This window comes from Thalia democratica, chromosome 5 (assembly GCF_965202585.1).
Source record: "Thalia democratica chromosome 5, ktThaDemo2.hap1.1, whole genome shotgun sequence".
Taxonomy (NCBI): domain Eukaryota; kingdom Metazoa; phylum Chordata; class Thaliacea; order Salpida; family Salpidae; genus Thalia; species Thalia democratica.
Genome location: NC_139169.1, coordinates 24505389 through 24530806, shown reverse-complemented (window position 1 = coordinate 24530806; position 25418 = coordinate 24505389). Strand labels below are relative to the sequence as shown.

The 25418-nt window shown below is 23.5% G+C and overlaps 1 protein-coding gene across 1 annotated transcript; it reads left to right on the top strand.

The window, feature by feature from the left end:
• The first annotated feature begins 217 nt into the window (after positions 1-217).
• LOC145837022 (ATP synthase F(0) complex subunit g, mitochondrial-like) lies at positions 218-2318 on the top strand. Its single transcript, XM_082944788.1, has 2 exons — positions 218-385; positions 2158-2318. Exons 1-2 carry the CDS (start codon positions 232-234, stop codon positions 2301-2303), a joined length of 300 nt encoding a protein of 99 aa, XP_082800914.1. The 5' UTR covers positions 218-231; the 3' UTR covers positions 2304-2318.
• Positions 2319-25418: the final 23100 nt, after the last annotated feature.

Below are 25418 nucleotides of genomic sequence, written 5' to 3'. Positions count from 1 at the left end.
CCATAATAGTAAACATTTTTATATTTTAAAAAGTGTTATTAATGTATAATTATCAAACACTTGCTAGAATGTTTTTCTAAATATTATAAAATTTATTATTTGTATGTTCTATTTTCTAAAACCAAAATGTGTGCATAAATATCTGCTTGTAGTAGTCAACAAAAAACATGTTTTTAGCCTAACTTAGTTTTGCAATAAAATATATTTTCTCAGACTTTAAATAAAATCAATATGAGCAAGTTGGTGGCAAAACTTTCAGCACAGGTTCCAGTATTGATGGAGGCAGCAAAACCTCAATTGAGCAAGTTCATGTATTACGCAAAAGTAGAACTTCGCCCACCCACCCCTGTTGAAGTTGGACAGGCCATCCCTCTTCTTACTAAAGGTATTTATTTGCTAAATTTTTACAAAATTATTGAATTAGAATATCTCTTAAGTTATTGAGTTATCATAAATGTTACTCAGCTACACTAGTTTGAACATTTTGTTTGCTTTATTTTTAAACATATAAAAGTTTTGTATTTATAGATTTTTTTGTTTATAAATTTAAGTTTGCTATTCTTTTCACTAAAGGTTGGCATACTCTCAAGTTATTTATACTAAAATACTTTATAAGATATTAAAATAAATAAATATTTTTTTAATTTAAATAAAATAATATACTTTTCATAAAAGTTTTACTGTAAAGTTTTAGATAAAATAGAAGCAGTAGAAACTTTTCATTGACAATTTTCTTTGAATTAAAAACAATTCACTAAAATTCTATCTTTGTTCATTTTGTCTTGAATTTTTAAGTCATACTTCATTATATTATTCTACCATTACAAGAAAAAAATATATCTTAATAATCTTAAGTAAAAGATAAACATTTAAGACCAGCAGTAAAAAATATAGCACTTTTACTCAAAACTAAGTTAAATACTACAATTTTTTTTTTTTCTTGAGTTAAGTTTAAACTAAGAAAGTTCAAGAGCAAATCCTAGAAAATTGTTTTGATTTTTTAAATTTTAATTATTTCTTTCGATCATTATGAATGTTTAATATTACGTCTCCTATTCTTATATACAAATCTATTAATGGTAGAATTACATGCTTGCTAAGTTTAAAGTAAGTGCAACTTGTAAAAAATATCTACCCACCAATAGCGTTGTTTTCTTAATAATTTACTTTTTATTTTAATAATTTAATTTACTTGTATTTTTGTATTTATCCCTTACAAAAAAGTTTTATTGTTATTAGTTTGTATTGAGAATATTTATTACTTTGAAAAATCTCAATTAATATTTTGTTTCCTAGATTGTTAAATTAGTTCGTGATTAGCTTAAAAAGTTAAAACTAGACGTATTAAAATCTTACTAAATTTTTCTTACACAAAGCTTATACTTAGGTTATTTAGGCTTGGCTCTTTAAGATATACCAATAAGAAGTTACAAAAATTTAAATTACAAACATTCTTATTGATCTTTTAAATTTTAAAATGTATTTAAAAAAGTTCTTATTAATAATCTAATAAAAACTATTATGAGTAAAAAACTCTGCTATACTGAACTTGACTTTTATCTCCACTGAAATTTAGCTAATATTATTAATACTCTTTGAAAAAAAGTAAAAAGAAAGTAAAAATTGATTGTTTTTATAGTATAAATTCATAACTGTGTTTAAAACTTTTCAACTTTTATCATCTGATTATTTAATGATGTCAACGAGTATTTAATATTTAAAAAAGTTGAATTAGAGCTTGTATCAATAAAAGTTTAAAAACTTTCAATTTTATATCATTTTAGTTGCTTTTTTCTAACAAATTAATTTATAGTTTAGAAAAACTTTAATGGTTTAATTGTTACAGGAATCAGTAATTTGATTCAATAAAAGTTATGGTTTACTTTGTAATAAAATTGTTTGTTTAATTTCACTGGTTATTAAGTATATTAAAAAATACCATTTCTATAATCATTTCTAATTATATCAGTTTCATATAAGAAAAAGTAAAATAATTAAAAAATAAATAATCTACTAATCGATAATTACCATGCACATTAAAATACAGTTTTTTGTAAACAACTAAATTTTAAACAGGAATAAGCAATGTAACTTCAAATCAACAAAAAAGAAAATAAATAAAATACACTTATTTATAAACAAATCATTTTAACACAGGAATTTCAAACGTGACTTCAATGCAGTTCACACAGCTTCCAGTGAAACAAGCGCTTTTGAACGCCATGGTCTTCACTGAAGTTTGCTGCTGGTTCTTTGTTGGTGAGGTCATTGGAAGGGGCAGCCTTGTCGGATATGACGTTTAATTGTTTAGATAATTCTTTCTTCTGTTTAATGTTATGTAGTAAAAAGTTTTTAAGTTTTTATATAAAGTTTTTAAGTCTTGTTAATATTCATGCATATTATCAATAACAAATAAGCTTCAAATTTATTATCAAGTTTCAAAACATCTCTAAAATAAGAGTTTCAACATTTTTAGTGTATAAAGTGTTATAAATAAAACATTATGTATTCAAACTTTTTATGGCGGTTGTTTTATGTATGGTGCTAATAAAAAAGTACAAGCTTTTTTGATAAGTAATAACGTAGTTAAAAAAAGTAAGTTTACTTACCGTTTTGTATCTGTTTATCAGTGAGAATGAGTTATAGTATTGCGTTTTGTCTCAACTTAAAAAAACTTCACTTACAAATGTTTTATAATATTGCTGTTTAATGGCAGACAAAAAAAGTTATTAAATCTAAAATGTGACATAAGATAGAAGTATTAGCTGTTTTAAAAGTATTTCTGCCAATTATTGACTTAATATTTGCTTTCCTTAAAGGTACATATTTTTTAGTTTTCTTTTAGCAAAAAAAAAAGTTTTTTATTTAAAGTTTGATGTACTTAATTAGTTTCTCTATTATATAAGTATGTCAACTAAAGTTTTTATAAAAAATGCATTCTTCGAGTCTGTAGCTTTTTTTTTTGGCAATTACAAAACAGCTTTTGAAAATTTTTAGCTGACTTAAAAAAAAATTAATGGTACAACTTTTCAATTTTTTGAAAAAAATCCCAATGCAAACTGTATGGGACTTAAAAAGTGTGACCTTAAAGTTTTTAGCTGGAAGTTATTTTACATGTGGAAATTATTACAAAAACACATTGTGAAAAATTTAAAACTATTTAAAGATTTTCTTGATTTTATAGTATTTTTGTTACTTATTGTAAACTATCTTTTTTTTTTTAATCAAGAAATGTGTTTATTAAACTTTTTTTCATAACTTAAGTTGTCCACAATGTGCTTCTGTGATATTTGCCAGTAATATGTAAATTTATTACCAGCTAAAAACTTTTGCTGTCGCATTTTGTGGTCCCATGCACTTTGCATAGGGATTGTTTTTATAAAATTGAAAATTTCTACCATGAAAAACTAAAAAGTCAGCTAAAATTTTTCTAAAGTTTTTTTGATATAATTTGTTGCTGTTATATTTGCCACATGTAAAAATGTTTTTAGCTGAAAACTCAAATATTGCTTTTTTGTAAGCACCCTAATATACATTAAGACTGTTGTATCTTTTTAATTATAGTATATTTTGAAATCAAGTTTATCAACTTAAGTTGACTTACATTTGTTTTCTTTGAGTATATCATTAAATTTTAAGGCTATAATATTTTTTTACTCAGCTAAGAACATTTTTTAACTTTTATTGAAGAAACTAACATTTTGACCTGAGGTTACCATAACTAAAATAACGATAACGTGTTTTTAAAGTTATTTATAACCTTGGTCATACGTTGCACCAACCATTATTATTTTTTGCCTAAAACCTCCTGAAGGTGTGAATAATACCAATCAAATTTAATTAAACAGTAAACTTACTAATATTAAAAACATTAAGTTGCTTCTTTTTATTAGCAAAATGTTAAGAAATTTTTTGCTTAAACCGTATTCATAAGACAAAATTTATTCAAGAACTTTTTTTTACATTCATGAGTTGTTAATCAAGTTTTCTTATGTCGCATTAATATTAAATCTTATGATTAAGCAAGACATTTGGATGCTATTTTATGTAGCATTTGAAAAGAGTTCACAAGCAGAATTATTACGAAGCTTTGGGTGAACTAATAAACTTAATCTAACCTAGACAGCATTGTTGTAAAGTAAAATAATTAAACTGCTACCATCTAAAAAATGGTGTTAAACTTATAATAATAAAACTTGAGATGTTTTATTAATATAATTTCGAATATTTCTAATTCAGTGGAAACTTTATTATTTACCTTGTAAAATATACATAAATGACTTTTGTAATTCATTGGCTAAAAATTTCCAAACTGCGGCTGGCAATGTACTTTCAGTCATAAGTTGCAATTTATCAAATACGAAAATTAGTATCTCATTTTGAAACAACGATCTAAATCCATAAAGGCATAAATAAAAGGCACTGTTCGGGTGGATCCAGTAGGCCATATACAGGGTTGCCAAATGGTTTTGGCAACCTTCCTCCAGGTTTTAAGTATTTCCTCTAGGTTATTAAAAGAACACATTTTTGGGGTCTAATTTTTTATAAAAGTTAATAAACTGTGTTATATAGTGTGAAAGTATTGTAAAGTTACTTTAAATTTGTATTTTTAATAAATTATTTTTTGATGATGACAACTTTATCTATACTGCAGATTTTTTATGTCAAATCTAAAATTTACTATTTAACATGTTGAAATTTCTGTTTTTTTTAGTGATTTTTGTTCAAAATTCCAGGTTTTTTGGGCAACCCTGCATACATTTTAAATCATTGAAAAACGTGTTTGTTGTAATAATTTTAGCTCTGTACTCAATGATTAGTGACTGATTGGCATTTTTATAACATTTTCGGTCATAAATGAGATTTTCAAATGATTAATGCAACTATTCATCAAGCCCGCGGAAATTTCTATTCGGGACTTGTAAGCTGCTGACCGCTATATTAAAAATAGGTCACTGATGTTTTTCGGAGTACAGTTGAGAACTTCGGGGCTAACCTTGAGTGCAAAAAATGTATACGGTGAGGTGAAGTATTTTGTACGAATTTCTATCAGGTCTTGAAAAGCTTAAATCCAGATCACTTAATATTATTGATACATGTTGAGCTAAAATTAAATGCATTTTTGTTATATTTTACTCCTTTTTGGAATGTATTTAACAAATTTACCCCAAATATACAAAATATTGTTTAAGTAAATAAATGTATTTTTAGCTTGTTCAATAAAAAAATGTTAAATATAATGGGTTTATTTACCTTTAAAATGTTACAGTTAAATACTAATTTATAAAGATTTTCAAACAATTTGTAATAAATAAATTTACCTCTAAAAGAAGCAAATTTACCATAGATTAAGTATCGCTCTAAATGAGGTTGAAATTTGTAACAACTTTTAGAAAAATTACAAAACTTCAATTAAATAAGCTCTTTACAGTCAAGTAAATTGAGCAATCTTTTTTGGTTAAGACAAATAACTATGGTGTAAATAAATTAAAATGTGATATTTTAAGTACAGCACATTAATAAATCTATCCAAATAAAGTATTTAAATCAATTATGCTGTAAAAACAGCTCAGAGTTATTATATCTGTGATATTTAAGCATCTTTTGCACATTTAGCTCATTAACAGCGTTTCTCAAGTATATTTTCTAGGTTTTAAAATTACAAGCTCCTAATCCTTTTGCGCATGTAAATAAATTTAATACTTAACTGTTTTAAATAGTATATGTACATCTCAAAAAGATATCTTAATGATGTAACAAATGTTTTATATATTTAACTTCAAATACTAAACTAACACTTTATAACTTCAAATATTACAAAAAATCTATATCATAGATTTCTTGTATCTCATCTAATTTCGTTATTTATATTTAAGAATTCTAGGTATACTTTTTGACTTTAATTATATTATAGGTTTCTTTGACACTCTGCACCAATTAAAATAGTTGCCTACCCCACCTTTCGGCTACTTTTAACACATCGGTTGTAGTAATATTGCTTGAAATCTGAGCAGCATTAAATATTTGCTTAATAAAACGTAATGTAGAGCGAAAATTGGACAAATTTAACAGCATTAACTGTAACATTTTAAGGTGAAAAATATTTAATCTTTGTAAGTAAAATAATTTTTACCTAAACAAATTCCTACTTGGACCAAATATGTATAACAGGCAGTATACAACCTTACAAAAAATTTAAGGTGAAGTATTAAAAAACTAGTTAAATGCTATTATTACCTTTTTAAACTTTTACTTGTGCTTTATATGATGCTGTTATTAACTCGCAAATATTCTTTACAATATATCGCTTGCATTAAAAATCCTTTAAAATTAACAAAAGAGCAATTAAATTGGTTGCAAAGTTAGATAAATGTTACAGGAGACTCAGAGAGAATATAACACTTATGCTACCATAAAGAGCCTACTTATACCTGTGAGGAGTATAAGCTCGTTCACAAATGAGGGGTTAGTAAGTGTCATTTCATATTTAAAATAAAAATAACACTGGGTTGATTTGTCATTCGTGCTTTAATGAATACCAATGCAGGGAAGTTTATTTGATGATAAAAACCAAACAATGACATTCTTTTGAGAGTACTTGGGTAAAAGATAAGAGGTAGGGGTTAAGAGAAATTTCGAAAGAAATATTAGCACATGAGTAAACGAAAATACTTTGTTGAAGCGAAATTCATTAAACAAAGGAATAATTTCTAACGTACTGCTTACAAATTTGGGTTAGATACTAACGATATACTGTAAAGAAAAGAGTTGCGATTTATTTCGTATAACTTTGATTTAATGGTGATTTTATGATTCGTAAAGGATTAAATATTAAAACTTATTTCGAATTAAGGATAGAAACTTAAATCACTTGGCAATTCCAACTTAAAATTGGCTGCTAAAAATTACCAGTACTGGAGCAGTACTGGTAATAAGCACTGTGTTAAGTGTTAAAAAATCTCTGGCAATAGGATTAACATAACTATTATAACAGATTTTAATTTTACTACCGAGATTTTTTTAACATTAAACACAGTGCTTTTTACCAAGTCTGCCTACAAGTTACTAACTCTTAACACTGACTATAGTTAATTAGATTAATTATATAAAACAAATTCAGGCGGATAAACAAAACAAGAAGAGCGAACACAAAACAAAAAATGAGTGATAAAAGTTTGTTATTTACAGCAAGAAGCTAGACACTTTTAATGAATTTTTTAATTTTTAAATATATTAAAAATTAACGTCAGAATATATCTATTAAAATAAAAACTTTTATAAGGTAGAATTAGACATTTAATATTTATAAAACTTAAAATTATATAAAAAAAAGTAATAAACTACAATTAACTGTATTATAAAAAGAGTAGAAAAAATAAGGAATTTTAAAATTTCAACTTTTTAATTGAATGAAATTTTATAAATTAGAAATTGGAGCAAATCCGTCTACAAATAAAGGTATTTTACTATATACTATATTCTAATTGTAAAAATAAATATTAGTTTCTTAAGTTCAGCAAAAAAAATACATGGAATTAAGTTTAAGTTTAATAAATTATATTTATTTATTTTGAATTACTTTATTCACGTCTCTTTCAAAGAAACTTATATTTATAATTTATTTCATTTAGACTTTTTTTTTAATCTTTTTGTGGATCATTATTTATAATAGAATAATAATATTAGAATTAATCTGGATAATATATTTATTATGGATAATATTACAATTAATAATTTTATATTAATTTTGTTTGTTATGATTATCAATACTACTCAGTTTTAGCTTAATTTTAGTAAGGTTAATTAATATAATCTATTTTGGATGGCAGATTGCAAATATTAATTTATTTTTATACACTTAATTTTAGAATATTTAAAAATGACAAGTTTAGATAACTTTCAAGTTTCAGTTATGTTGAAAACATCTAAAATATTGTACAAAGAAACGTTTAATATTTTAAGACGAATGTTGTCTACCTTGTTTTTACAAGTTTATCATAAAACATAAGAGGCATACCTTAAAAACTTTATCACTAATATACTGGAAGTGTTTCTAGATATTATGTATGAAAAGCAATCTAAATCATATATCTACACATTAAGACTTGTATAAAAAAGTATGAACCTCAGTATTTTAATTTTGTTCACTTGACATTCAAGGTACACCGTAATTAAACCATGAGATTCTTTATTATTAGTTACCCCAAAACTATGGTTATACGGCAGTTCAAATTCCAACAATTTAAATTCTTAAAATACATTTGAGAGGCTACAACTCAAAAGGTAATATGTTTTTAAAAAAAACGCTCATGCAGGACAAAATAATACAATTATGATAATAACTTTTTTATTTGATTTTTAAAGGAGATAATAAACAATATATCAAAATTAATAAAAATTGAATTGTTCTAATTTGAATAGTCGTGCAACCTAAAGTTATACCTAAGAACAAGTTGTGTTAAAACCAACACAATTTATATATGTTTGTGAATTTTTAAAGAAGAAAAATATTTAAAAAGATGAAAACAGTATTTAAATAAACATCGATTATTTTACAACATTATAAACTAAGCTTAATTAAATATCATTAGTAGAATTGATAAGATAGTAAACCATTATTACATAAAAATAATTTTTGTCAAAAAATTAACACCAAGCAGATAATTTTTCAACATTAAGTAAACAATATCATACTAGGCAATAAGATAACATTATAAACAAGCTTATAGCTTCTTGCTGTAAAATCAAAACAAACAACTTAAATACTAATTTGAAGTGATTTCACAACTCGCACACATCCTTGCTGAAGATTGTCACCCCTCCAATTAAATAGCTCCACACACCAATGAAAAAGCATGAAGATATTTGATGATTATCATTTGATGAGCTCAGATATTTGATGAGCTCAGATATCCACAAAGGTCTTCTGTACAAAATCTACCAGCCCATGAAGAAGTTTCTGTTAATCGGTTTGTGTATGATTTCTCATACATTGCGCTCGATTGTAATTAATATAAATAGTTAAGTAAGTGGGAGGTGAAATTTAAAAGTTTGTAGTTACTTTCAAATATATCAAGTTTTTGTTCAATAACTTTGTTACTGCTTCGATGTCAAAGTCAGTTATGCATGGCTATTTAAATATAAAAAAGTAAAACGTTTCTGCTTACAACAGTACTAACAATTAGTTTATAGTAAATTGCAGTTAAACCTACAAATCTAAAAATAAAAGCTATAAATTAAATCTTGTTTTACCTGAAGACCTTTGTTTTTTAAAAGAATTTCTTCAAGTTTATTTTTTTACATTTTTAACGAACTTGAAAACATAAATTGATAAATAATTGAAAAACTACTCTATAATTTTAAACACTACTCACACAAATTAGTATTTTTACAAGTTTTTAGAATAATTTTTGATGTATACAAGTTTAAAATTTATTCAATTTTTTTTCTAAACAACCCTTGGTCTTAAAAAAAAGTAGTACTATTGAAACAACTGTTATCCATAAATCTATACACAATTAACTGTATATGTATCCAGGTAATCATAAATCTAGCCATTGTATCCTGTTAATGCAATAAAACAAAATCCAATTAAAAATTAATTTAATTAAAAGAAAGAACGGTAATTGTTCATACTATCTAATTAAATTATAATATACAATCCAATGGTTGTGCAAATCTTACATTATAAAACTACAAAAATATTTTAGTAAGTTGTTTTAGATTTATCAAGTAATCAAATTTATTGTGTTTAAATATATTGTGTTATTATAAAAAAAAAGTTTTTCTGCTGTAAACAATATTTTTATTCATAATTTTATAAGAGCTCTATTTTTTCATAGAGCAACATAATAAACAAACCTAGTAAAAAGGTGAAGTAATGGAACCAGATTCTTTTCCACACAAGTCAAGCTATGTATTTAGGCAACCAATGGTTTACATGGATCTGTAATATTACATTTATTTACTTTTTTAATATGTGTACCAAGCAAGTTTACTTACAAAGTAGAAGTTAAGACAGTTAGTTTATTTTAAAAGTAGTTTTATTATTTAAGATAACAGCTGGTTAAAACAAAAATTTACTGAAACTTTCTTTCATTTTAAACTATGAGGTTTTTTGGAATTATACATTTTTCTTTTAGATTTAGATGCTTTAAACATCAACTATTATGAGACTTAAAACATTAAATTTAAAGGACTAACCATTAAAGTAGTTACTTAAAGATGGTTTTGAACCATGAAATGTTTTAGATTAAATTTAATATGCATTATTCAAATTCATATCAAGATTGATTTATCCATATAAATTTTAAATTACTATACTATTTTACAATTACAAAAAACATACTATTTTTTTTACAAATTGTAGGCACCATCAAAAATTCCAAAAACAAGAACATAAATATAAAATGTAAGTTTTCTATTGATTTATTTAGTTATTGTTATAACATGCTGAAATATGAAAGTATTGAGCAATCTATTTGAAAAACTTTTAAACTATAGAGAAAATAAAAAGTAATTATATTACACTTATATAGAATTCAAGCTTATGCTACAAAAAAGCTAATTGGAGGCATGAAAAGATAACTGGCTCTTACAAGAATCTTCAACCATAAAAATAAGCTAGATTTGTGAGTTAAATAATATATCACAACTATATAAAGTTTAAATACCAACGTATAGACCACAATTTTTTTTTACAAAAGTAAAAATTTACTGTAAATATATTTTTTAACTTTTGAGATAGAGACCTCAAGTTTTTAGGAAATATTCTTTTCATAGTTTTAAAAGTTCTAGAAGAAAAAAATTTTGAATATTGTAAAGATTTTTAGATAAATAAATGAAAATTTGTTCCCTTGAAAAATTTAATTAAATGTTCGTAATGGATATAAATGAATTTTAAGAAGAAGTCATTGTAGTGTTTTCAAAAAGATTATTTCAAAAATTAAGATAATATTAAGTAAAATAGACTATTTTTGTCTCTTAATTATAAGGTTCCAGTAGGTAACTTTGATTTAATTTACTTTGATCCTTTATGTCTCATAAGCTACTTTAAATTTTGTTATGCAGCTAAATGTGTCTGATAAGACTGTACAAAATAAGATCAATTGTAAAAAACAAGGTAGACCCTATAATACTTTAAATCAGTATGTTAAATTTGTCTAAAAAATAGGATACATATTAAAAAAAAGCTTGTTACACTTTTAGTAATAAATTACACGGTAATAATATTACAATATTAAGTTTATTTAAGTGTCCTTCTGGTATGTCAACCATTCTGTGTTTTTTTTGTCTTATCACTAAATACATAAACAATAAACTTGATAAAAACAACCAAAGTTTTATTTTGAACTCATTAATGTTCATTTCAAAAACCAAATCTAATATTTTACTTGTTGCTAACAAAGTTTTTGAAAGTACTTTAAGCAATAACAATGAGTTTAATGATAAACCTTTACAACTTTTGAACTATAGTTCTTTATATGTTTAGTATTAAAATATAAATATATATCTTAAGTTTTAAATATAACTGCACACAACGTTTAATTTTTAAATAGAAAATATAAAACCAATTCAAAACCACTACAAAAACTGTGCAGTCTGTATTGCTTAATACAGCTGGGTTTGCCACTAGCCAAATAGTTATAAAACTTCTTTTCTACATAGACTTATATAATTCTAAAGACATAAGTTAAAAACAGAGATAGGAGAACTACAGATAGCAGAACAAATGTGGCCTGCTAAACAAAAAAGTATCTGTTTTTGATACCCACAGTAGCTAAAAATAAACTTAGCAGTAGACGGGAAGTCAAAGCTTTTTTAAGTGAAGATTAACAGCTAAGTTATGTTTTTAATTATCTGTTTTTGTTTATTTTATTAAAAATTATTTATGTATATATTCATACTTTTGTTAAGTAAAGTTAAAAAGACCTGACAAATACAGGGTTTCCAGCTGCTGGGTTTAGATCACAAATGCTGTACTTTATAGATTAAAGTAAGTTCTAAAACACTATCTTTGTGCAATCACCCCATGTAAATTATAAATTTTTGTGTTACTTTAACTATTACTTCTCCAATTAGTTAAGATAAAAATTATGCATATTTTCAATTTTAGTACTTTGTTAAGTTTGACAAAATATAAAATACTCTACATCTGGACAAAACTTTATAAATGCTTGTTTTAATTAAGACTTAACATAAAAAAAATTGCTTGCTAATTCTTTTTTGTAGCTTTTCAGTGGTTGCAGTAAGCTTAAACAGAATCTATAGTAGTTTTGTTTATTTCACTTACATGGTACAAGATTTTTATAACGTGTATTATATATAATATAGTATATTAGAATTAATTAGATATAGTATAATAGATTTTTAGAATGTTTTATGTATTTCAAATTAAAACCCAAGTAATCGAATTTGCTTTGTCTTTTTTTACTAGTTTTTATAGTAAGTGAGTTCTAATTTGTTATAAAAAAGATTTTAAAGTAAATTAGAACTCACTAACTATATAAAATATGAAAAACGACAAAACTCATTCAATTACTTGGGTTCTAAGTAGTAACACAATTTCAAAGATATAATATATAAATATTTAAGAATTTCAAAAACAAACTCTGATTTGCTACAAAATACAAATAATTTGAATTATATTTTATTTATGTAGCTTATGCTACATGTTAACATCACCAGATTACTAAGTTGATCATTTGCTTTTATATATGGGATAAAGAAAGTATTTTCTCTTAAAAAAGTAGATAATAGATTATATAGTACCATGGTTGCAAAAAGTTTTTTGAATTTTTTTTAAGGGTTTCTAAACTTCTTTCAGGTTTTTAAAAGTAAATGTTTTTTAGTCTATTTTTAGTATAAAATTAAATTTAAGGTCTTAAATGGTATTGAAGTATTGAAAAGATACTGTAAGGCTACTTTAAATGTCTATAAAATATAACTAATACAAAAACAAAATATTTTATGCGAGATATTTTCAGTATCTTTTCTAAGCTCTGTTAATTTACATGTAAAAATTACTTTCCAGGTTTTTTAGTGATACCTGTTCAAAATTCTAAGTTTCCCAGGGTTCCAGGTTTTTTAAGCAAACGTTATCACTAGATAACATCTGATTAATTTTATCTTATTCAAGTTTTTTTTAAATATTTTTAATTGCAAAGAATAAATTGCCTATTTTATGTAGAATTGTCTCTAAGGTAAATAGTGTGCTTGTAAAAAACAAAGTTAAAAACAAATTATTGTGTACTTCTAGCCTTTGATTGTGGGCTTACTTTGGTAACAGTGATTTTTAGTTTTACTGTATAATCACTTGCTTTCATACTCTAGAAACAAATTTGAGCTGTAAGCTTTTACCTATATTTGTTGTTTCAAACTAAAGAGTCAAATCATTTTAGTAGTTTTAAATCATGTTGTCAGTAAAATTTCTTTAAAAAATTATATTTTTCTTGAAAACTAATTTAAACCACTAAAGGAAAAATTAAGACTAATAATGATTAAATAATTTTTTTGGCTAGAAAATTTTTATTGGTGTAAATAGAAATAAGAATACTGACTTTTATATAATTTCTTAAAGTAGAAAATCAACAGTCTTATTCTTCCCTCTACAACAATAAATGTTTTTTGAAGGACATGATGTTATCATGTTTTAATCTACCTGCTACACAGCAAAATACTTAATATAAAAGTATTTTCATAAAAAAAAATTTTCAAAATTGAAAACCACAATGTGTGGGAAAATCATTCAGAAACTTATTTTTACTTTGATATTTCTTCTAAACTATAAAATAGTTTAATACATATTTACTTATAAGTAACTTAATTAAAAGATATTTCTAAAGCTTGTAAAGTAAAGCTTTTGAAATAAAAAAAATGAAAAGTTTAAATAAAACTCAAGGTTATAAAATTTATGAAATAGTTATTTACATATATTTACATATATTTACAGTTCAACTTACTTAATCCTTGTGGCCGTTCATTCCATCAAATTTGAATCACAAAAATTACTGCTTTACAAATTAAAAAAGCAAACTTAGTGTATAACTGACATCACAGATTGAAAAAGCAAGTTTTTGATTAATTTGAAAATTTAAAATGGCCAATCAAAACTGAGTATTCAAGCAAATGTTGCTACAAGAAATTTTAAAAGTTTTTGTATCAGGTCCTTCAAGTAGCGATTTCAATAAGATTTTTGATTCCTTTGAAGGTCATAAACTTTTGAAACTCAAACGAAAACGTGTTGTTTGTAAAATTTAAATTTTGTCAAAATTTAAACTTTGTTTAAATTTTGTATTTAAACTATTATTTCATTTTAATAACGTTTTTTTTAACAATAAAGCAAGATTTTTTATTACTCAAAAAAAAATTGAGATAATTAAAATTCAAATATCTAATAAACCTTATATAAAAAATCAGCGTGTAGAATTATTACTTTGTAAAAAATAAGCTTTATAGCAGTTAAAACGTATCAAAAGATATTCAGTTTAACTAATGCCTATACTTATTTAATAAAATTTTATTTTAAGTTAAAAAAATTTGAAATAAATAAATTAAAATTTTTTACTAATATAGACTTTATAACCTGCTTAAAGACTTTTTAAACCAACATATTTGGTATTTTCTAACAGAAAAACTTACCAAATTTTCTATTTGTACTATTAGTTATTAAGAAGTGTGTACAACAATCTGAATAATAAAGAAATTAAGTTATTTTGTAATACTTTTATAAACGATAAAAAACATCTCAAACTCTTCTTTTGTAATCATTAAGGTTTTTAGGGTCATGCAAGAACTAAATATCATGTTTAACCTTACCTAATTTTTAACATTTAGCTCTTAGTTAGCTAATGTTAACAAAATACAATCGCTTAAAAGAAGAAATATATAATTAGCTATAATAAAAATAATTAAATAATCAGCTCTTAGTTAGCCTATAATAAACAGAAAATAGTCTCTTTTGAAAAAAAAATGGTAGCACGTTATTTTGAGAACGCTCACAAAGTTAAAGCCTTAGTTTTAAAGACCACAAAGTGTGGGAAAATCTTTAAGCTAAAACCCCCGAGCATGTGTTATCCGGGGCAAAAACCGTAAAAATAGTTGATGTTATTATTTTTGCTTTTAAACTCTGCGTTCATTTCTGGCAATCTGGTGAAACCATTTAAACTTTTATCTCAAAATAACAGCTTACCGGTCAACGTACCAACTTGAAGTTATTTGCAAGTATAAAGTTATTTAGGTAAATTTTTTTTACAAAAGTTTCTTGCGCTTTCTAAGTTTTGACAAGTTTTTAGAATTGATCATAATTTAACTTTAAAACATGCTAATAAATGTGTAAACTAGATAATAATCTATTTAGATTTATTGATATTTTTTATTTAACATAGTAGGTATTTAATATAGACCTTCGAATATTAAGATTAAAACAAAAATTTACGTTTTTAAATTTTTGGTGAAATTCTAAAATGTTTTATGCTAAATTATACTGGCCCTAATTACAAAAAAGAAACAATATGAAAGTTTGTACATGAAATATGAAATTTCTAGAAAAAAATTTTAAACTCGTTTTTTTTGTTCAATAAACATACGAAAGCATTAACTAGATAAATTAAAGCTTTACTGTATAATACTTAGAGTCTAAGCTGTTTTAAAAGATTTAGATTCATTATAAAAAAAACTTTAAGTTCAAATTGAAAAAAACAAACCCTGGAGAAAATAACTTCTTTTAAAAGTTTTTCAAGCGCTAAAAATGTTTTTGTAAAGTTGTTTTTAACCTAAAGGCAAAATCAGTTGTGTTCGAATTTTTTGAAACGTTAAATTCAGAAAAAAAACTACCTTTGGAAGGCATAAGTCGCCCGTGAACTTTTATTTCTTTGTAATTATTTATTTGCTTTTCTAAAAATGGTACGCATTTAAGATTAAGTAAAAGTTAACCCAAATTGAACTTTTTACAAACAACTTTTTATAGTTTCAGGTAGCTGTATATCTCTTTAAAATGCCTAACAATATGCTATGAAAGCGTTAATAAAATATTTAAATATACTGTTTATAATATTTAATATGTAATATATATATTTATATATATTTATTTATACAAATACTTAACAAAATTTATACTAATGGTACTTAAAACCGAAAAGTACCTTATAATTATCTTGTAAAAAAATAAGTCGAACGTAATGAATGGAAACTTATATAAAATGGGAACGGGTCTAAATTGTGCGAAGACAAAATTGCACGAAGTTACTAAATTGCACGTGGGGACTAAATTACACGAGAACAAAACTGCACGACTGTACAAAATTGCACGAAGATACTTTTGCACGAAGACTAGTTTGCACGCGGGCACAATGCACGAGGGGACGAAATTGCACGAAGACTATTTTGCACGGAAGCTCAATTTTGCACGAGTTACAATTTTGCACGGAAGGTCAATTTTGCACAGAGGGTCAATTTTGCACAAAAATAATAACTTGAAATAACTAAAGAAAAAACATATTGAAACTTTAATATTTTATATAAAAGAATAATAAGCACGTATTAATGTAATTAACTTTGAGTTAATAAGGTTTTTAATGATTTTATTAATATATTTATTAATTTTTTATTAATTTAGTTTTTTTTTATAATTGAAAGTAAATTATTGTGTTTGAAAACTTATTTAAGTTTAAAAAATTTTAATAAAAATTAAACATATTCTAATATATTAAATATATTAAATTATACTTAACGAAAAACGTATATCTGTTTTCTCTTAAATTTGCTACAAGATGATTGAAACCCCTCAAGGTAATGAATTACTACGTAAAATGACAAGTAATTTAATCAAAAACCGATATTCTCATACATACTTTTAATAGTTTTATTAAAAAACTAAGCAGCTAAAACTAAAGGTAATCAAAATGTTTGAGTTAAAATATTATTGTTCTAATGTTCAAATTTTTTTCCCATTTTATTTTTACGTAAGTAAATAAGTTGTAAAATTTATTTTATAATTTATTTGGTTTTAAAGCTTTAATTCAATAAAAAAAGTAGTTACTACTACTAAACAAATTGTTAATGATATTTCAACAGTTTTTTCACTATTTTAAACAATTTTTGATTTTTTTTTTTGATTGCATAAACAAACCCGGCTTTTGTTTGTACCTAAAAGTTTCAATTAAAACTTGAATGTATTTTAAATATCTAAAGTGTAAAATAATGTTGTTAGATACTTTTTTATAAAAAGCTAACGTTCATCTTTAGATTGCTTTAAAGTTTCGTAATTTTATGATTTTTTTTATTGGTTTTAGTAAAAGTGTGTAACAAGTCAATGTAATAAGACTATCTTTATTTTTTGCTAGACATTTTAGTTAAAGCAATAATAAAAGAAAGAGAACCAAAGTTAGTAACAAAAATAAAAACATAAAAACAATAAAGAGTTTGTCTAAAAGTTTTTGAAAAATATTAAGAGCTTGTTTTATTCTTTTACTACTATACCATTAAAGTTAACAAACGTTTATATTGTTTTTTATCTTTAAATTTTTTCTTTTTCCGTTATTATTTTTGTAATAATTGTAATAAAATACTTTAAAACTATTTTTTATAAATAAAAAAGCAAAAATCAGTATATAAATATATAAAATAATTAAAATTTAGAAAGTAAAGTAAAGTATTTTACATATTTTTTGTTTGTTTTCACTTTGGTTTTGATCACTATAAATAAACTTTACTAAAAATTTAGCCTTAACCTTGAAATGAAATTTAATTTTTTTTTCAGTAAAAATTTGTTTCTATCTAATTGTTTAAATACTGTTTTCCATAACTATTATATATATATTAAGACTTTTTTGTTAAGCACTGGCGAGGTCTTTAAAGTTTGCGTAATAAAGTTTTGAAAGAATAAACATTGTTTAAGTAATATTAAAACTAATAAGACTTCTACACTTTATGGCTTTATTTAACAAAAAAATACTTTTAAAAATATAATTTAAAAGCAATATTAGTCTGTCTTAACTTTAATTTAATAGCAAAACATACAGTTTTGTGTTTATAAAACAGTAAAATAAATAAAACAGTAGCTTCGACAACTTGATTTAATTGGCAATTTATAAAAAATAAAAAAACAGTTGACGTAGATAAGAATTAACTTAATTAAACAAATCACATGCTGCAATTAAAATAATCAGCTAAATATATAGTTTTAAAATTTATTTTATTAGTAAAGATTGCTGCTTACATTCTGCACCAACGAATATGAATGTTTTTTTTTAATTGAAATTTACTATAAATCTTAAACGGTATGAATCGATAACATATTATTAAATCAAACATATTAACTAAAATAATTTATGTTTTGTTTACAGTTATAACTAACTAGTGTACAATAAAGAAGTTCTATTTAAAAATTTCAGACTCAATCTTTACAAATTAAAATAATTTATTTTCAATTTTGTTGAATATAAAAAAAAAAACATTAAAAAAGAATAAATTTAAAAGTTACAATTTTTCGCAAGCTCTTGAATGTACATAGTTATGATCAAAGTGAAAAGAAAAATTATTTATATCAAATAAATAGATATTAAAAAGTTCTTAAATTAATTAATTTTAGTATTTAGTTGTTGTGTTTTATATGACATAGTTTTGTGTTAGAAAAACAATAAAAGATAGCACGTAAGTAATTTGTTTTTTTTATTTAAAGTAAAACAACTTTTAATACAACAGTTTGAGTGACAAACAAAAAGTTAACGCAAAAAAAAATGTTTTATAAAACAAAGTATTCATTTTATTATACAAAAACAAAACTTTCATTTTTGCTGGTTAATTCCTTTACTTTGGTGATTCAATAGAATCTCTATAATTTTATACTTAGTTTTTTTAATTTATTTAGCTGTTTAAAAACTGCACAATATATTAAATTTGTATACTAAAATCATAAATAAAAAAAAGTGATACATTTATTTTCTTTTATTGTACAAACATATGTTTCTCTGTGTTAAAAATCAACAAACTTCAACTGGGTTCTGTAAAAAAATTAAAACTGTAATGAAAGCACAGAAGCTAAAGTGTTCATCAAAATTAAGATAAAATAATTCTACATATTTTTTGAGGATAATAGTTAATAATAGGTAAAATACTTTATGCTAAATCTGACTATTATAAAACTATATAATAATTCGTTAACACACAGAAACATATGTTGGTACAATAAAGGAAGATTACTGTATAATTTGTTTTTAATTGTAATCAGTGAACTTGTTTCCCTAGGATAATTTGTTAGCAAATACTCAAATCTATAATTAGAACAGTTTAACTAAAAGTATTTATAATTTTGAAAACTTGCAGTGTACATGTGCGCTAGAAAAAATCCAGTCATAAAATTAATTTTTCCAAAAAAAAAAAAGCGTACTAAAATATTAACTTATTAATAAATGCAGTACACTTTTATTAAACTAAAACAAAACTTACTTTGTTTTTTTAACTTCTCAATTTTAAAATGAATAATAATTGCATAGTAAAACCATTATTGAATTTAAAACAAAGAAAATTTTAAAAGTATATGTAATGTTTTAATAAGTAATATTAACTATCTGTTCGGTTCTAGTTCAAAATGCAGTAACATCTCGCATCTTTACGCACTCGTGACGTTACACACTCTCGTTTAGTTATGCATTTTAAAATTCTAAAAACTTCAAATTTTTTTTTTTTTATACTGCACAAATTAGGTTTATTGAATATGTTTAATTCAAATTGTATTTTTAAATGCTAACTCACCTCTCTATACCTTTAGAAGGAACTTTGTATACTTATGTTTCTTGACTAATTGATAAACATTTAGTGATACCTCAGTATATCAGAAATTTTGTTGACATAAGATATTAAATAATTAAAACTCTGAAAGAAATATGACTGTGTTAGATAACGAAAGTATATTGAGTAAAGAGAGTTTAAAACACAAATAAATAATACAGCACTCTTGCCTTATATATGAATAAACACCATTTTATAATTGTAAACAAATGCTTAATTATAAATTGAACTTGCTAAGTAGAATAGAATATAAATGTCAAATAAGTCACATATAACTAAAGATAAAGAAAAGATCTACTTATTAATAAATTAGTAAAATTTTTCGACTCGTATTACTATTGTGCATAAATTTAAATCCTTTTTTTTTACTATATGTATAGTTTTATCTTTTGTTTTAATATTTATAAATAAAACAAACAAATTGTTAAAAGTGGGAAAGTCCCCAGTCTGCTTTTAACAAGAAGCAATATTTAAAAACAGTCAATATAATAAGTATATTTGGTACCTCTCGTATCTTTGAGATTTCTCATATCTTTACGCGTTTTTTCTGTGGACACAATGTGCGTAAATAAGCAAGAGGTTACTGTACAGGGAACACAACTTAAAAAATCGTTTAGTGACGAGGTTATATTTAAGGAAACAATTAGGAAAAATAATTTGTACAAGTGGTTGGTGCAGCTTTATTTTCGTTTCTTAAGATTTCATTCAAGTGTGGTACTTTTTAAAAATAATTTAAGAATTAACAATCAGTGCATAAAAATATGCTTCAAATTTACGTAAAGGTTGTAATTTGCAAAGTAATTCTTAGGAACTAAATATAAAAGGTCAGTTTGAATTTATATGACCTATATCACATACTTTGTTTAAAAAATGCATGTTAATAGAATATTCTTCAGTTTTGTTTTTAGTTTAACTTTTAGGTTTTCCTTGTTTTAATTTTTAGTTTTTTTAATCTTAATTTTGATTTTACGATAAATGTCACTGTGCTACGATGAAAAGCATTTTAATTAAATTAATAATGCATTTTTTTTTTGTTTAATGTAATTATTCAACTTTTACTTAATATTTATACCCTTCCAGCTCATTTGAAAATTATCTAATATTTAATTTTGTTTAATGTAAGTGAACGGTGGTAAAATTTATAAAAATTATTTACAAACAAAAATTAATAATATCAATTAACCTACTTTTAAAGGTAGATAGTTTGCATTTAATTTTATAGTTGAAGTTTATATATTATACTTTTATGTACTTAAAACTATATTTATCCAGAAAATAACGTAAAATAAGTTATTGTTTTAGAATGTTTTTATATAGTTTACAACTTTCTATACTATAATTCTAAATAATTTGTTTTAAATGTATTACTTAAAAACTACTTAATAAATTTATGGAAAACAAATGAGTTTTTATTTAGTGTTTAGCTATGTTTAATTCCAAAACATAATACTTTTACGATATTTGTTTTGTTTTTATTTTGACACAACAAACACATATAGCCTTTTTAAGAAAACAACAAAAAATTTCTTAGTCATCGATGATTCAAGTTAAAATGCTAGTTTCAGTAAAACAACATATATGTTTTGTTCATCAGATGAATTTCTACATATTTTACACCACTTAAATTTTACTGGTTACATTACTTCTACTTTAAGTATTTAATTTGTATTATTTTTTTTAAAGAAACAATTATAATTAATTGATATGGCTAAAAAAAAAGTTTAATTAAAATTTAAAAGAACCTGCTAAATTGATTTAAAAATTCAAAAACAACATTGAGAAAGCGAAATTCCTACCAGATAAAAACAATTAAAACAATTTGGAACTTAAAAATTTATTAAATGTAGTTTTGTTTTCTTAAATGCACAAAAATTTTATTTCGTTTATTAATTTTTTTGTAATTTACAAAACAATGCTTTTGAAAATATTCTCAAATATAAGTTGAGACAACCAATTTGAATTTACTGTCTTATGACATTTTAGCTACCAAACCAAATAGCATGTTTTACCAAAGTACGATATAGTTTTTATATCATTTATAAAAGTGAAAATCCATTGTAAACTGATATCTTAATAGAAGTATTCTAAATAATAGGTTAGAGCTCTTAGTTTTAGTTTCGTTTATGTTACAAGAAAACTAAGTAAAATATAATTATCAAAACAGTTATAGATTGATTAAATTCTAAATTGATTATATCTGTAGCAATTTTTTAATTGCTTTTTATTTGTGCGTTTGTTGAAATTATATTTTATTAAGTATGACATAATTTATGTATGTTTTATAAAATTTAATTCGATTTTTCAAGTTTCCCCACATTTTCGAAACCATTTTTGTTTTTAGTTTTTTTGACTAGCTATCTTAAAAAGTAAACAGTTTTCAAATTTTATAGTTGCGTTCATATAAATGTTTATCTACTTCAAATGTTTTGTTCTTTGGTACACTAAGTTTTCATTTTGTACAAGTGCAAGAGTGGTTTTAATGAAATGAAGTGTGAACTGTGTTTTGTAAGTTTTCCAGTGTTTTTCAAGGTTATATTTTATTACCTGTACTTGTTAATGTATAAAACTGTTAATTTAAAAACTAAATCCCAACTGCTACCGGGTTGTTTTGCAAACTTTGATCTGATCACATATAAACATAAATTCAATAGAGATATTGCATAGAAAAAGAATAATATATAAAAACTGTTTTAGAAAGAAAAGGAAAAAAAAAATTGAAACTAATAAATTTTACAACATTCTTTTAGTATTGCAGTATATAAAAAAAGCGCATATTAGGCCTAAATAAAAAAAAACATTAGGTTGTTATTGAACACTTATGCGACTCCTGCTACATAAACAAATATATTTCATTAAAGTTAAACCTTTAAAATAAAAGTCAATTACTACTCGTAAATGCATGTCTTATTAAAGGTTTGCAGAGCAGGGGAAATCTCAAGTAATGTGACCAGAAGCTAAATAATTTTTGAAATTTCTTTGAAAAAAATTTGTTATAGTGGTAGAAATAATGTACACTTATATAAACAAGTCACTATTGTTACAAAACTATATTTTAAAGCTTGTGTTATGGTTTTGTTATCCGATCTAAATTAAACATGTATGGTTGCTTACAGTCTCAAATAAACTTTTGTTTGATGTTTTTGTGTTAATGAACATTTTTTAACAAATGTTTTCTATCATTAACATAAAATTTTTGTGATATTTAAATAACATTTTATGTTTTATTTTCAAAGTTTCAAATGCAATTTTAATCCTGTCAAAAAAATATATGTCGACTTTTATGTGAAATTACATGATTTTCACGTGCTAACTTCTAAGCATTTATAAAACTAACTTTATTTAAAAACTTCTAGCAAAGTAAATCATAACAAATAAAGTGTAATACTTTCTTGTTTGTAGAATAAGAAAATTAAAACGTACTAATAGATTAAATATGACAAAATTTCTCATTGAGGTACAACTTAAAAGTTGTAATAATATAATAATTAATGTAACGTAATAATATAACAATTATGTGTTATTTAAACAAGTCAGATACGTAATCAACTTATATCAAAAACTTTATATTTGAATTTAAGTTATAAAGTATTGGAAATGATTTCATTTTTCTTGTATGGTTATTTGACACTAAAACTATCGTTTTTAATAAACGAAAAGTTTAAAACATGCTTTTCTATTTAAATTTAAAAAAATACTCATTTAGGTAAAAATTACAAAGTTCAAATATTTTAGGAATTTGAAAACAAATTTTTTACGTAATCAAATTAGATTAAACTCTAATTAAATAAATACGCATTTTAAGTAAGTAAAATAGCATGAAAATAGAAATTGCTTTAAAAACTTTATTAATTTTTAAAATTTTTCATATGTTTCAATCTCGTATTTTACGAATAAGTTTTTTAAACTTTAATAATTTATTAGCTAAAACTTAAGTTTTACGATTGAATAGTAAACATTAGTTTTACTCAGTATTGTATACATTAAAAATAACTATATTGTAGTTTCAAAATCTGCTTTCTAGTAGCTTTGTTGAATAAAGATACTAATTGTTTTTTTATAAAATATGTATAAGAAAGTATAAAGTAGAACAAAAATATGTGTAAAGTAGGTTATAGTTAGTAGAACACGTTTTAAATATGTTTATTAAACTAGTGATATTAACAAAAAATCATTATAAATGCTATGACAAAATATACAATGTTCATGAATTTTTATATAGTAATAAAATCAACTGATGAAAAAAAAAACATTCATACAAATCAAAAAGTTAAAGACAAAAATAAATTCGTAAAAGTTTAACAAAAAAGTTTTAAACAGTTTTAAAAAATCAGCTTCAGTATTTTTTTTTAAACTTTGAAAATGACCAATTAGAATAAATGTTGTCAAAGTTAGCTTTATTCTTTTGATAAGTTTTAGTTACTACATTAAAGTGACTTCAATTAGAAAGTTATAGAATATTTTTACTTGAATTCAGTTTAAAAATTATTTTTAAGTTATTAAGATAGTTTATTTAGAAGTATTTCCTTACCAATAAATAAAGTTTTTTAATTTAAATTAAAGAATACAAAGCTTAAGCCATCTAGCTCTCTATTTTATTTTAGCTATTTAAGCATTGTATACTTTTGAAGTTTACTTTTTATAAAAATACATATCAAATACCTATAATTTTGCAAGGAAAAGTCTTATGCTTTTTAGTTTTTCAAATTAAAAAACATTATATTTAACTTTTAAAGTGCAAAAAGCTATAAGTTTTACTAACGTAGTGTTGAGTTTTTGAACTAGCTGTAAAATTTTTGTACCAATGTTTTGCATTGTATATTTTAACACAAAAAAAAATTGATACACATCATTAAAAAGCCACACTATTTTTTTTTTCATTTTACTAAAATTACTAAAGTTTACTAACAATTTCTTCATTTGTAACATTTGAAAACAAAATGTAATAGATAACATGTCACTTAAAGTTTTAAATAATCGAAAACTAAAATAACGTTTATCTTCTGTAAATTATTTTACTTAAATAGTGTAAAAATTCATCTAGAATTTTAAGAACATTATTGGTTTTTTTTCAACAATTTTGTAAAGAAAAGAATGTTGTTTAGCAGAAGAACAAGAATGTTAAAACATTTCAGAATACTTTATATAACTTTTGTTTGTTATAACTTAAAACTTCATGCTCAAGTAGCTTTGACTATACGCTACAGTGGCAACTGGGTTGTGTGAATCTTGATTAAGGTTAATAAAGGTTGAATAATGTCTGAAAAACACATATGCATCAATAGCATAATTTTAAAACATACAAAACAGCAATGAAAAGTGCAGCTAAAAAAAATAAACTAAAAGTAAAGTTATCTATTATCTATGTGCTGTCCATTTTATATGAATAAAAGCAAGTTGCTTTCTCTGGTTACATCAACCAGTTTTTTTTTTATTTATATTTAAGAGTGATTTCTTAAAAGAGATATCTTAAAATCGTTTAGATAAATTATAATGAGAGTGAGACCGTTTTGCTTTGAAATAAACTACTGAAATTAAGTTAGGCTACAAAAGAGAACTCAAAAACTTACAACAATACCAATTTAATCTTTTTTTCAAATAAATTATTTTTCAACTAAGTTGTTTTTTTAATT

Coding starts and splice junctions, on each gene's coding strand:
- LOC145837022 (XM_082944788.1), top strand. CDS start 232: ATGAGCAAGTTGGTGGCAAAACTTTCAGCACAGGTTCCAGTATTGATG. Junction 386..2,157: donor CATCCCTCTTCTTACTAAAG/GTATTTATTTGC, acceptor ATTTTAACACAG/GAATTTCAAACGTGACTTCA.